This window comes from Convolutriloba macropyga, chromosome 13 (genome assembly GCF_964194025.1).
Source record: "Convolutriloba macropyga chromosome 13, txConMacr16.3, whole genome shotgun sequence".
NCBI lineage: Eukaryota > Metazoa > Xenacoelomorpha > Acoela > Convolutidae > Convolutriloba > Convolutriloba macropyga.
Window position 1 is genome coordinate 20275075 of NC_134480.1, and position 15283 is coordinate 20290357.

Below are 15283 nucleotides of genomic sequence, written 5' to 3' on the forward strand. Positions count from 1 at the left end.
TGCATTCAACTGATCTTTTGACAAAATTGCAAGTATAATTTGAAAGTAGGTTACAGCAAGAGTTCAATAATTTAGGTTGGGGGGTCGATTTTTTGCTCCATCATATAGAAAAAATGGTTTGAAAATAAAAATTTTTGATATTCTCACTACTGTTGTCTGCTTTCAACACTTTCCAGTTTTATTTGCATCCAAGTGATTTTTTTTGGAAAATAGCAAGTATACTTTTAAAGTAAGTTTTTACAAGAATTCGAAAACCTAGGTTGGAGGGTCGATAATTTGCTCAATCATACAGAAGGAATGGTTTGAAAATAAAATTTTTTGATATTCTCACTTCTGTTGTCTGCTCTCAACATTTTCCAGTTTTATCTGCATCCAACTGATTTTTTTTTGAAAAATTGCAAGTATACTTTCAAAGTAGATTACTACAAGAGTTCGAAAACCTAGGTTGGGGGGTCGATAATTTGCTCAATCATATAGAAAAAATGGTTTAAAAATAAATTTTTTGATATTTTCACTACTTTTGTTTGCTTCCAAATCTTTCCAGTTTCACGTGCATGCAGCTGATTTTTCTGAAAAATTGCAAAAATATTTTGAAAGTAGATTACAGCAAGAGTTCAAAAATTTAGGTGGGGGGGCGCTTATTTGCTCCATCATATTGAAAAAATGGTTTAAAAATATTTTTTTTTCGTTATTTTCACTACTTTTGTTTGCTTTCAAATCTTTCCAGTTTCACTTGCATGCAAATGATTTTTTTGAAAAATTGCAAGTATACTTTTAAGGTAGATTACTACAAGAGTTCGAAAACCTAGGTTGGGGGGTCGATAATTTGCTCAATCATATAGAAAAAATGGTTTAAAAATAAAAATTTTTGATATTCTCACTACTTTAGTCTGCCTTCAACACTTTCCAGTTTCAATTGCATCCAACTATTTTTTTTGAAAATTTGCAATAATAATTTGAAAGTGGATTACAGCAAGAGTTGAAAAAAATAGGTTGGAGGGGTCGATAATTTGCTCCATCATATAGAAAAAATGGTTTAAAAATGAAATTTTTTGGTATTCTCACTACTTTTGTCTGCTTTCAACACTTTCCAGTTTCATCTGCATCCAACTATTTTTTTTTTGAAAATTTGCAATAATAATTTGAAAGTGGATTAAAGCAAGATTTGAAAAAAAAATAGGTTGGGGGGGTCGATAATTTGCTCCATCATATAGAAAAAAGGGTTTAAAAATGAAATTTTTTGATATTCTCACTACTTTTGTCTGCTTTCAACACTTTCCAGTTTCATCTGCATCCAACTGGTTTTATTGAAAACAATATGGATACTTCAGCCCACAACAAAATCTCACATAATTTAACGCTTTTTAGCGTTGACACCTAGACCTGGGGTCGAATAGCGGTGAATTATTTTTTTTCACCGCATTCACCGCATTCACCGCATTTCTTACATTAATTTGCCATAATAGTCTATGCGGTGAATTTTCGTAAGAAATGCGGTGAATTTGGTGGTGAATTTTTGTAAGAAATGCGGTGAATAGCGGTGAATTATTTTTTTTCACCGCATTCACCGCAATCACCGCATTTCTTACGATAATTCACCGCATTCACCGCATTTCTTACAAAAAAATACCCTAAAACCTCGACCCGGGGACAAATACTTGAAACATATTAAGACTCGAAAACCGTTTGTTTTCTTTTGCAAATCCATATGCAGATATTCCATTAATTGCGTTTAAAATAATCATTTCCTTTATTTGAGTGCATTTGGGTAATAATAAAAACAGAAACATTTGATAGCAGAATGGGCAAAAAATGATCTTTTCTATAAAATCGTTTTCCATTTTCCCCCTCTAATATTGTGATGTTGATACATATGTGAACAAACTTCAGTTGATGAAGTTCGGGATAAAAAAGAACAGAGAACTTTTGCTGTTTTGTATTCTAAAAAGTTGCTCGCTCATATATAACAACTCAATTTTTTTTCAAAATCAAACAAAATCTTAGACTGAATTTGCCCTAAAAATTTGAAAATACTTTTTTTTTCGGATTTTCTCGGCAGCTTCATACGTATAATTGCTCACATATAATTTTGACCCTTGCCCCCAAAAATGCACTTCTTAATTTTTTCATAGTAACGTGCTTTATAGCAATACATAATTTGTAAGTTGAGGTTTGAAAATTGATGTGGTGAAACAGAATTCGTTAATTCAAAAAGGCGGATGTGTTAAGACATAATTGATTATATTCGTTTACTCTAAGCATCTTATGTACATCAATAAAACAAGGGTTCAACCTAATTAAAAAAAATACAACACATGTATTTAAAATTAAAAATATACCTAAAAATTATCCGAAACAAGTTTTTCAACGCTGTTTTCTAGCAATCAGATTAAGATTGTTTTTCCCAATACTGTCAGCTTCTTTTTTAATATTTTATTTCATAATTCGAAATTGTTAGCGCTAACCGATGGTGTGACTAATGCTACATCAATTTCCAATTCCATCCGATTTTTCAATGAACAGATCATGATGCAATGACTCATTCTTTGCAAACAACTGAAACGAGTTTTGTTCACATCGCTTTGAGCAAAAACAGTTTTCACTCCATTTTTGCATCTATTCTAACTATGTTGAAACAATGGTTAGATTTATGGTTAAACTATGGTTAAACAATGGTTAGAAACTACAAAACTATGGTAACATATGGTACCCAGTCCTGCAAACATTTGTTTGAATTGGAAAGTTCCATTGCAACGCTATATAGATACAAAAAAATGTAAAGCCATGCGCCGATTTTTAATATAAGCTCATATATTAAATTTCTCTTCTATCATTCACTTGTTTGTGCTTATTTTAGACTTATTGCTTCCCATTCTGAAGCACTTCTGAACAAATTTGGCGACAAGAATTTAGATCTTCTAACGGTAACTACAAAATGGTAAGTTTGTGAACATAACTTCTTGGTTTTCCTTGTTCTCTCTGAAATCTAAATTAATTTGACCCTAAAAACCGAAGTTTTGCACATTCTGTTTGTTTTCTGTTTTTGTAAATTCATATTTTTCCTAATTTTTATCAGCAGAATAAATCCTGCTATTGAAAATGCTCAACTTGATTGTTTAACTTAACGTTTCATGGATTATTCATGAACAAACAGGTAAGAAATAATTTTTTCAGTAGCTGAAAACTTGTGAAATTGAATTAAATTGAGGTGATAGAAAATGATAACGTTGGTCTGATAAAACTTAGGTTGTTCTGATAAGAGCCGGATTTAAGCTCACATTAGTCGGATCAGAGAATATTCAGAGCACAATGGGGTATGATCAGAAACCATTTGGAGCGCATTATTTTCTTCAATATTTTTCTGAGAGATGTTGGCTTTGCCAAGAGGCAATAAAAAGCAGCTTTTTGATTAGAAATTCACCTGGACACTGATATCTCTGATCAGCACCAAGGGTTCCAGGCGACAACAAATGCCGGTCCACTTAAGAGGAGATTTTTATTAACTCTAGATCAAGGTATTTCTTATGAAAAGCTGTCTAAGTTCAACCATTGAGTCAGAATTAATCACTCTTAGCATGCTAAATAATTTAATTTTTCAACAGTTGGGTTTTAATTTTATTAGCAATACTTTTAGAATTGGTTTTTCCTTAGTTGAATATATTTCTGTAAACCTCAATTTTTATGAAATGAATAAATTATAGCTAGATTGAGAGATTTGTCCACAATCAAAACCATTGTCTAATCAGACTTCTTCGAGTGCACTTAAGTTTGATCAAAAGCGATATCGAGCGCTCTTTTTCTGATCAAGAGTGAGCTTCGAGTGCACAAAATTTTAATCAGAGGTGATTTTGAGCGCACAATGTCTGGACAATGGTCTGATTTCGGCCTGATCAGAGGTCTGATCGGAGAGTTTCGAGCGCAGTTCCAGCGCACACAAAGTTTCATACGCACATCAGTCTGATCGGAAGTAATTCCAGCGCAGACGAGGTTTCGAGTGCACAATAAACTAATCAGAGGTAACTTTGGTCTGGGATGGTCTGATCAGAGATTACTTTGCTTTGGAGCGGTCGGATCAGAGATCACTTCTGTCCGGCACTTCAACCTGGGAGGCGTCTTAAAAGGAGAATTTTAAATTTTGTATCACGTGATATTTTATTAATTTATTCACGATAAAAGTTCTGCTTGATGTAAACTTTTATCGTATAGGATCCACTGAGATTCTGATCAGTCTCTAAAAGAAAACACTCCAGTTTCCCAAAATTATTGATTTGTAATATATTGTAAGATGACTATCAGAACTCGTACGATCTCATAAAACATAATAAACAGACTCACTGCTTTGAATGATCAATAATATTTTGCAATACAAATTTGCCTACACAAACAATTTAATGAACTGTACATAACATAGCCAGATGGACATCTCTCAATTTATCTTATAGAGAATAAAATTTTATTTTCCCAAATAATCTACAGCAAAGGCACTGCAAAAGACATCAGGTGGAGAGAACTGACGTGAAATTACGAAAAATGTTTTCAAAAAGTATATCAAATAGTTCAAAAATGTTGGAGGATCTTGATGCGCAACGCAATAGCACTTCATTTTAAGAACCATAAAGGGTGCTTGTGCGAGATTTCAGAAGTGTTGCTTGCAATCATCATTGCATAATTGAATTAAAATTGTTTCGTTCAAACTCTGTGCCGGTTCACTGGGGGCTCTTGTTGTTTGTTTTTGTCGGCTAATGTTTCACTTTTGACTCAAAGACTTTTTTTAAGTAGATCTCATCACTTTTTACCAGAAAATTTTTCAAATAGAATATTGATTTAAATAATATTTTTAATATTGATTGTCTTGTTTTGTATCGTATATGACTCTTTGATAATATAGAAGTTTCATCAAGTCAGATCTGACAACCAAGAGCCTACAAAGTTACAAAGAAGCGAAACATTATTTGATTGAAAAAATGAAGGGAGAGTTGAGGATAGATTTGTTAGATCAGATCTTAAAGGAAGGTTATGGGGATAGCGAAGCTATTCAAATACATTTACTATTCTTAAAAACTATAATGTTCTCACTATATTATCAAATGTTGAATGATCCAATGAAAAACAAATTGGTTTGTTCCAATTATAATTGTCAGCAAAATACTTGAATTGCAATTGGTTTTAGTTTGAAAAAACAATAGCAAAGAGTGCAGAAATATCACCAATATTCAATTTTATTAAACAAATTATCATTTAACATCGTTTAGACCTTCAACTAAACAGAAAAAAAAGATATATACTTCTCAAAATAAATGACGTACAAATGATGAAGAAATAGGCAACTAATTTTACTACAATTTGCTAAAAAATGTACTGCTCATATTTTTGCGCAATCTTTTTGCGATTGATAATAAAACTGTAAGATCCAAAAGATTCATAAAATCAACCAGTGAATGCTATTTGCGTAAAGTTATTTTAATAATGGAACAAAAAATTAACCATTTTTTAAATTTGGAATAACTGAACGATTATTATAGCTTCGTTCTTTTCGTACAAATTCCGATCTAGGCACTTAAGAAACTCATCAAATATTTAAGCAAATTGTATGTCACAAAATTTTGTATTCGAAAAAATCAGGCTGATGATCTATATGATTTATATTATTATTTACATGCGCTACTTTCTTGCTTTAATAGGAAAGAAAGATATTTAAAAAAGCTTAAAAAAATATTTTTCACCCCTTTTTCCTTTCAAACATTAAGTTTTAAGTGCACGAGAATCTATTGAAAGAAGAGACTATTAGAACGAAAAAAAAAGTGTTTGCGAATGTCGAAACATAAATCCAGCATCATTTTTTTTAAAAAAAACTATACCATGGTTACTGCACAAAATTATTGAACAGATATAGTCAAATATAATTTAAAATATATTTTGTCATTGGAGAGCATCGGTTTAATAAAATAGGCAAATTTGAATTTTCCGGCAAAATTTTGAGGTTTCTGATTTCTTAAAAGAACTACTGGTAAAAAAAACAAAGAACCTGCTTCATCTGATAAAACAGCTTTCTCGAAAATAATTAGTAGGTTGAACATAATAGCAATAAACATTGATTGTTCCTTTGTTGAACGATTTGTTCGCTAAAATAAATAGTAGGTCAATTTCATAAGCATGACAGGTCTCATCTGAAAATTTAAGATTTGGAAAGTATATTCAGTGAACATTCGGTCATCATATGAGTTCGAGTTCTGAGCGTAACACTGATATAGTACTCAAATTGCTTCTGAATACATCCTCATAATTTATTGAGTAGCATTGAGTAGGATTGAGCAGTATTGAAGAGTAGCATTTTCCTATCAGGCTTTTGGTATTAAAAAGAAGCTGTTGCAGTTGCCTGTAAAACTGACCATTGATATATGGAGTCTAAAAAGATTTCAATTTTTGCTATAATTTTTTTCCGTCATTGAATAATTCTTGAGAACGATTAAGTTTTGATGTATATTTTTCTATATCTGAACAAAGGCGGCAAACTTTTCGGAGTATTGAGCAACAAGTTTACCATCTAGAAAATTAGAATAGAGAGTCTTGGTTATGTCAAACTGGGAATAAATCATGTGGGAAAAATGCATGTGAATTGACTGCATACAATTCAATTAAATGATTTTTCCTTATTTCCCTAAGCGTAAAACTATGAAAACAAATTCACTGCTGTTATTGCCATCGATTAATTTTAGAGGCTCCGAAGGGAAGCCGAGTAGTTGAATAACTTCAAGAGGGCAAAAAGCAACTGCTGTGGTGTTTTAAATCAACTCCTGTTCCAATTAGATATTTTTTTCGCCGTTCTGCACATAGCTGCAACTGAACTTTAAATAAGTAAAATTTAGCTGATAATCATTACAACTGAAGTTTGCAGAAATTTTTTTGAAATTCAGCTTATAGTTTGTGATTTTACCTCGACGAGACTGAATTTTATGACAGGCATTCGTGCGCCCATCCGTGTTCTCAATTCTTGAAATTTATTCCGAGATATCTCCAAGTTATCACCAAGATACCTGTTGTTGTTGTTGTGTTTAGCGCGAGGTCATTTCTGTTCACGTGGGCCAGGCAGGTTGTCAGATTGGCAATGCTTGTTGGGAGTTGTATTGTCTGGAACATGGAATTGAGCCAGATGGTCAGATGCCAAGTGACAAGACTGTTGGTATGTATTACTGTAATTAATCCAAATTAGAAATATTAGAAACCGAACATACCGGTGATACCGAGGAAAAAACCTAAGGTCTTTAATAATTTTTGGTTCCTGCGTAATCGCAGCGGAACAGCATTAGGCAACAGCGGCCTGTTCTCAGCTGCCCTTTTTCTTATTATTCCCCACATTTCAGACTGTTCTTTTTATGAGCATCATTGCTCTTTTTTTTGGTGACTTTGGCCACTTTTTTTGCGTCTGAAACTTTCACGTGGTACCATTATTGCAGCCAACATTGGTCAGGTTATGATCAACCTGAAGCTATGGTTAAGTAAGAGCTCATCCTTACACAGACAGCTTCACGGAGGCAGGGGATTGAACTCTTAATCGTTGGCGTGTGAATCACACACCTTACCTTTCGTCGTTTTTGTCCAACTAAAATTGAACTCATCGTTTAGAGACATTTTTTGAACTAAGGCTGGAATAATTCTTCACTTATTCACATTTTGTAGACAGAAAATAAATAGTGTATCTCAAATCGCGGGTGAAAAACTTAAGGTTGCATATTATTATCATGATTGTTTGTTGTTTATTTTCAGGGTACGGTGACGACTCGTTCAACACCTTCTTCTCAGAGACTAGCTCTGGTAAGCATGTGCCACGTGCAGTGTTCGCAGATTTGGAACCTAGTGTGGTTGACGAGACCAGAAGTGGCACATACAGACAGCTGTTCCACCCAGAGCAACTCATCACTGGAAGGGAAGATGCGGCCAACAACTACGCCAGAGGTCAGTCGCTTTCAATTTTAACATGTTTTCTTTTATAAAGATTCAGATTTTTGTTATTTGCGTAAAAACCACCTGCTGTTATGATAATGATAAAATTAAATGATTTTTGATCAATGAAAGTGAGACAACAAAACACAGAAAGTTGGTACTATTTGAATCCTTTTGACAGAGAGGATTAAGTGGCAAGGGTTTCATTTAAGTTGAAACACTTCATCAGCCCGGGTCGAAGAAAAAATATGGAATAAATAACGTTAGATTTGCGATGATAAGCAGTGATAATAAATTATTCCTCCACAAAGCGCCCGAGTCTTTTAGCAGTGAATAATTTAAAAGCGATAAAAAATTTTAAGTTGCCACATACACCATATTTCTCACATTTTTGAAGCAATTATTTAGGTTTGAGACACGAAATGGGTTGGGATCATCTGCATAAACCATATATGTTTACAATTTCACTGATGAATCAATTTCTTGAAAATCAAAATCCCATCAATCGTTATTTTACGGTTTAAAAAGCAAAATCCCATTAATGAATCTTGGTATCCATCAGATTATATGAATTGTCAATGGTCATCATAAAATTGCAGTGCAGCATATTATAATGCATTAATGAGGTTTCAGTAAATCCCAACGCAGTGGAGAGCGATCCATGAATATTACGAATTGATTGAAGACTTTTAACAAGAACCAAGAAAAAAAGAAACGCTTTCATTCTCATCAGTATTAAAAACGCATTCAAATTACGCAAATCGAAATTGTATATTCGTGTAATTTTTACATGCAAAAAATATTTATGTTTATAACAGTAAACGTACAATTTTGAACCAGAAATATTTATTGTAATTCAAAATTTTGTTAACAGATTAAACATAGAAATCTACTAGTTGATCAAATATTTCAAGGCGCGATCCCAGCAAAACAAGTGTTATTTAGTTTGAAAATATGACAAGACTGATGGTTGATAAATCAAAAAAGTCTGGTCCTAAATTTTATTTTTTATTTACAAAATTCAAATAATTTCCTAAATTGTAACACACTTTTGAAGTCATTTTTTTGTTCTTTGTTTTTTATTTAGTCTACTAAACCATTCCAATCCTTGTTTGCTGTAAGAGTAAAGCAGTTTTGTAACTTTTTGCCGATGAACTTACAGTTACAGAAAAAATTTTTTGTTCGGCGTGATTGTACTATTGACCAAGAAGGAAGCGATAGACCCATTTTTGGGAGAAAGCAGGTAGCTGGCCCGATTTTTTTTTCAAAAGTATGATAATCTTTTGGTTTCAATAAAAAAATTGAAGGTAAATTGTAATGTTCTAGTCCAAGTTCTTTGGTTTACTCAAATTTCGACCGATAAGAAAAAGCTTTTAAGGCCCCGTTGATTTGTTTTTATAATGACCATGAAAACAATTTTTCAATCGATTGAAAGACTACGGCAGAGTAATTGAGGTGACTCAAAACAAGAACATTCAAAATTAATTTTAATGATGATCTTGGTAAAGAGGTGCGATTTGCCTAAATGATTTTTATTTCAAGAGTCTTTTTTCAACAAAATTTTAATTTTGCTCTGGAATGTTAATCTATTGTCTATATGACCACCTAAGTATTTGATTTCTCAACGAGAAAACACCGTCAATTTTTGGAAATTTTTTTGATTGTTTCTTACGATTTTGCTAAAAACTATCAATTCAGCTTTTGAAACAATTATACACCGTTGGTGTTCTTTGAAAGAACTGGTTAATGAGAGCTGGTTTTTGCTTTCTGCAATTGAATGGCCAGATGTGAAACAATTCATCTGCATATTGAATTAGCAGTGTTTTGTTTTCTACTTGTTCACGCATATCCTTGATATACAGATTGAACAAAAGAGGTCCTAAAACAGTGTCCTGAGGAGCACCTCTTTCAACACTTAAACTGTCTTGTCTGATAAGATAGCATTCAATACCACTGACTGTACTCGATCCGATAGAAAACTACCAACTAATTTCAGTGCAGATATGTCGAAGTCCAGACTATCAAGCTTGATGCTTATTATTTCATGATTAATTGAGTCAAAAGCCTTGGAGAGAACAAGGAACGCTGCTGTTTCAAATTTGTTTTCGTCTGTTTGTTTCTGATGAACTCTGCTGCGTTCAAATTATCGTTGATGTGATTTCTCATAAGGGTTTCAATTACTTTAGAGAGACAGGAGGTGAAAGATATCGGTCTATAATTATTCGGTTCCTCAAGATCACCTTTTCTGAAAAGTGTAATGATATGGGCTTTTTAGGCACTTGGAAAATACAATTCCTTTATGCAGTTGTTCACAATGTAGCTTAGATGATGAGTAACAATAGGACTCCAATCTTTAAGAGCCCATGCGGGACTAAGAGATGGAGAGGTTTATTTTTACCAATTCATTTTATTGCATCAAGGCATTCTCTTTCGGTGACAACTCTAACAACAATGTTTTCCAAACATGACGTTTTTGTTAAAGAAGAGGTTTTTCTGACCTGGAAAATTTGCCAAGTATTGAAAACCTGTCGTTCAAAAGATTGGATATTTTCTTAGGGTCTCCGACATAATCGTTGGATACTTTTTTTAACCTTGTTATGTTCGGCTGAGTTATTTTCGAGTTCCTAATCTCCTTAGTAAGCAACCATTTCTTCCTGTCGCTTTCAGCGGCTTCAATTAAATTCTGTTAAAAAATTTTTATAATCTTTACTAAAAGAAGTATTTAAATTTTCGAGAAAAATTGTTTGATTTTCTCATCGTTCATGAAATTTTCACGATTAATCATCAGCTGCAGATAATAATCAGCGGAGAATTTTGCATTCTATTTTTATAGGTCAGATGTTTTTTGACGTAATCAACATGTCAAACAAGGTCAAAATGATGTTTCTTTGTGCCCAAGATGCAACTGATTTCGATGTGTTTAATCCAGTGCTGATTTCGATGTGTTTTATCCAGTGCTGATGTGTATAATCCTGTGCTTTTGTGTTTAATTCAGTGCATCACATCATCTTGCACTGTAGATAGGCAAATTTAGTGAAAATTAAAAACATCAAGATCACGAATTTAGTCTTTCATTTGTTCAAAAACTGTCAAATATGCAGTTAAATAACAAACTTTTTCAGGTCACTACACCGTGGGCAAAGAGATCATAGACATGGTTATGGACAAATTAAGGAAACTTGCCGACCAGTGCACTGGACTTCAAGGATTCCTCATTTTCCATTCGTTCGGAGGTGGAACTGGGTCTGGATTTGCCTCTCTCCTCATGGAACGACTCTCTGTCGACTACGGGAAGAAATCCAAACTCGAGTTCTCTGTCTATCCGGCACCTCGGATCTCGACTGCAGTCGTGGAACCCTATAATACCGTGCTGAGTACCCACACTACTCTCGAGCACTCGGATTGTTGTTTCATGGTTGATAACGAAGCCATTTACGAAATCTGTCATCGGAATTTGGACATTCCTCGACCATCGTATACAAATTTGAACAGACTGGTTGGACAAATTGTGAGTTCCATCACGGCATCCTTGCGTTTCGATGGTGCCTTGAACGTCGACTTGACGGAGTTCCAGACCAACTTGGTTCCGTACCCCAGGATCCATTTCCCGTTGGCGACGTTTGCTCCTGTGATTTCAGCAGAGAAAGCGTACCACGAACAATTGACAGTGGCCGAGATCACCAGTGCTTGTTTCGACCCAATGAACCAAATGGTCAAATGTGACCCCAGACACGGAAAGTACATGGCATGTTGCATGTTATACAGAGGGGATGTTGTGCCCAAAGATGTAAATGCGGCTATCGCGGCCATCAAGCAGAAAACTCAAATCCAGTTCGTGGACTGGTGCCCTACTGGGTTCAAAGTGGGCATTAATTATCAACCTCCAACTATGGTTCCGGGAGGAGATCTGGCGAAAGTGCAAAGGTGCGCCTGTATTATAGATCGCATTTCATTTAAGCATTTAAAAGAGAAAAATTTGTCAATCACAATTACCAAATCATACAAGATCTCGTATCGTGAAGATCAATGCTTTTTGCTAGTAACTGCATGCAGTTACTAGCAAAAAGCATTGATCTTCTATTATACGAGATGTTGACTAGCATGAACGCGCGAATCTATCGTAAACATTTTGAAAGAGTAGAAGTCTGGATCATATGTGATCTCGATCTGGGTATTTATTTTCATGCGCAAAAAATGGTCTGGACGTCTGGACGTCTGGATTTTATACGTCGTTTTGAGCTATGGCCTCAATTTGCGGATAGAAACTAATATCGGTTGCTTCTGATGTATTTGAGATTCAAAAACTTAACATTCTATGATTTTCATAGACTGATAGGTCGTTGTAAGCAGGCACAAAGACGGTGAAAATTGACCAGCACTGGCTCCGAACCAGCATCTTTTGCTCGCAATCCCAGTGTTATATCAATTACACCACCTTGTCTTTAACTTTTTCATCTCTTATAACCCATTTTATTGTTCTTTCTTGTTCCTCAGGGCTTCATTTCTAGCCAAGCATACGTTGAACAAGGAGAGCTTCTTGTCAAGCTATGTCAAGAATATGTTATACACAATGGATCTTTAGGTTTGTGCCCCCCTCCCCCAGTACTTTATATGCAACCCCGGTTACGCCCTTGGGACCAGTAACAGACCACGCGACGTTACATAAAAATCATTAAAAGTATGGCACATGCGTCTGTTGGGTGCAAATAAAATGCATCCACTACTAAGCTGGGGGGGGGGGGGGGGACAAACGGAAAAGATCCCGCAATTTACATTAGGTTGTTATCTCTCAACTTTCTAAAATGAACAAAGTTTGAATAAAAGATTAAAAATGCCATTTTATTGTAGATCTGTATGTATGTTGAGCAACACCACCGCGATCTCTGAAGCCTGGGCAAGATTGGACCACAAGTTCGATCTCATGTACGCCAAGAGGGCGTTCGTTCACTGGTTTGTGGGGGAGGGAATGGAAGAGGGGGAGTTCGCGGAGGCCAGGGAAGATCTGGCGGCTCTGGAAAAGGATTACGAGGAAGTTGGGGTGGATTCGAACGAGGCGGAAGAGGATGTTCCGCCGGACCAATCAGATGACTTCTAATTTGGAATACCTATCGAGAAAACTCTAATTTAGGCGCTCTTTTGACCTATTGTGATTGCAAAAAATTACTGGCTACAGCTTCCGGGCCCCAAAACCCTAGATTTTGTGCAAAATTGAAATTCAAAATTTACTTTAAGGAAAGTTCATTTGAGATCGAATTTTAAATTGCGGTCGTTGACTTTAAATAACATTACCAATGATAAGGAAATTGGGTCAAAGTAAGTTAACAGTAAATGACAAAAAATACGCAACCACGGATTTAGCTAGCAACTAAAACTTTTTACTCCAAAAAAAAAATCAAAATTAGAAGCTTAAAGAGGAGCCTTGCATAAAATCAATCTTTTTGTTGTTCTTACGTGCGGTAAATTGAAAGAGCTCTCAAAACTCTATTACTATCACGTCATTTCAAGTCGGGCAAATGGGCGAATAATATGCCTGTAGTTTTGTCTATTAAAATTAATTGCTTCATTCTACAATTTTGCCACCATTTTTACTTCTGTAATGAAAAACTACAAATGCGTTTCAGTGACTTGGGAAAAAATGGCAAAATTGGAATGGAAAAATTCAGATAAAATCTAAAGTGTTATTCGAACAGAGATTGTTTTTACATTGGCTTACTGAAGACGATTCAATACTGTACAGATGCTGACTATATGAATACATTTCATATTATTTAATCAACAACCCTAAACTAATCAATGATGGTTTGTTTGTATAATTTTGTAATAAATAAAAGGTTTTGGTTGAAAATTTTTCACGTTAAAAGACGTCTCCTTGAGTTACAAACACAAATGCATGATAATTAATTCAAAGGATTGAACATTAGATACAGAAGAAATCGGAAACGAACGCAAAATTGGTGAACATTGAAAGGAAACGACTCAAAAACAGAAAAATGAAGTTATCACACGGCAACGAATTTCGTCGCACTAAAAGTCTTCATACAAAAGTTGGTTCCATGTTTTTTGATCTGCTCAGAAAAGTGAAACCAAAAACGAGTATTCTGCTCCAAAAATAGGCTGACTAAAGACGACACGTTTGGGGGCAGCCCAAGTTGTGGTGTCAAACCAGAAATCGGGATGTCCAGACTAAATAAAATAACACGAAGGAGGTTTTGTTCATTCAAATCTATATTCTCTGGAAATAGGGAAAAAGCACGAAAATCTGACAATGAAAGCATGAAGGTCTTAACAGAAATGAAAAAAAAAAACTCAGCAAGACCAGTTTTGAATTAAAATTCAATCATTTGAACAAACTAAAGACAATACTCCCCCACTCTTTAAAAAAACAGTCCCATAATAAGCAAAGCACATGCCAAGAGAACCACGGAAGTAAATAGAACCTGCAGAAATCTAAAATTAAATTTGTTTCATTTTCCTTTAGTAACATAGTGTTATCAAAATTTTTAATTCCAACAACGCAAACTGAGAAGGTTTTTCACATCATATGATTTTTGACAGTAAATGCCAACTTTGAAAGAAACCACTGAGAGACAAAGTATAAGGACAACAAGCAACCTTTTGCGAAAACCTTTTTAAAAGATGTTATTGAAAAAGTAGCTGGAAAATCATTAAAAAACACAACTAAAGCTTAAAATATTCAACATCTGCTGCATTATGGATAGATAGAGAGCCTTTACCAAGTTGAAAGAAAGCTCTTTGGTGACCACGTAAGAATTGTAGCTTCAAATGAAGGAAACAAACAAAATATCAAAAATTGTCAAGAAAAGTGGTGGATTCATCGATGCTTAATTAGATAGCAAATCAGACCTCTCAATAATGACCAAGAGACGAAACAGGGAAAAACACTTACAAAAACGGGAAAAATCAAAAAAAAATATCAAGTCGTGTCAGAGTCTGAAAATAGTTAGTTATAGATTAACACGATTGAAAATATTTGAACACGATTAATTAGGGAAGCAAGATACCATTCATTAGTGACATCAACTGACTGACAGAATACCAACAAAATTGAATTGAAACCTCAGGCCATAAGAATTAAAAGTTATTGAAGACAAGTCGTATCAACGTATACAAAAATTTCACTTTTGAATCAGAGAGTTTATGTGAAAGCAAAAATGAATAACAAAAAACAGCAAAACCCATAAAAAAAATTACATATTTTAAAGCAGGTCGTATCAAATTGGTGAAAACCATTAGATATAAAAAAACCCTTTTACATCATCAACGTATACAAAAATTTTACTTTTGATTTGGAAACTTTATGTGAAAGCAAAAATGAATAACA

The 15283-nt window shown here is 34.2% G+C and overlaps 1 protein-coding gene across 1 annotated transcript; it reads left to right on the top strand.

The window, feature by feature from the left end:
* The first annotated feature begins 2756 nt into the window (after positions 1 to 2756).
* LOC142351961 (tubulin alpha-1 chain-like) lies at positions 2757 to 13786 on the top strand. The gene is made up of 5 exons (XM_075404252.1): positions 2757 to 2938; positions 7057 to 7180; positions 7765 to 7953; positions 11064 to 11865; positions 12790 to 13786. The coding sequence occupies exons 1-5, from the start codon at positions 2936 to 2938 to the stop codon at positions 13034 to 13036; spliced, it is 1365 nt and encodes a 454-aa protein (XP_075260367.1). The 5' UTR covers positions 2757 to 2935; the 3' UTR covers positions 13037 to 13786.
* The last annotated feature ends 1497 nt before the right edge of the window (positions 13787 to 15283 follow it).

Excerpts from the sequence above, each read along its gene's own strand:
- LOC142351961 (XM_075404252.1), top strand. Across the intron at positions 7,181-7,764 it reads GCCAAGTGACAAGACTGTTG|GGTACGGTGACGACTCGTTC; the intron begins GTATGTATTACT and ends GTTTATTTTCAG. Across the intron at positions 7,954-11,063 it reads GGCCAACAACTACGCCAGAG|GTCACTACACCGTGGGCAAA; the intron begins GTCAGTCGCTTT and ends AAACTTTTTCAG.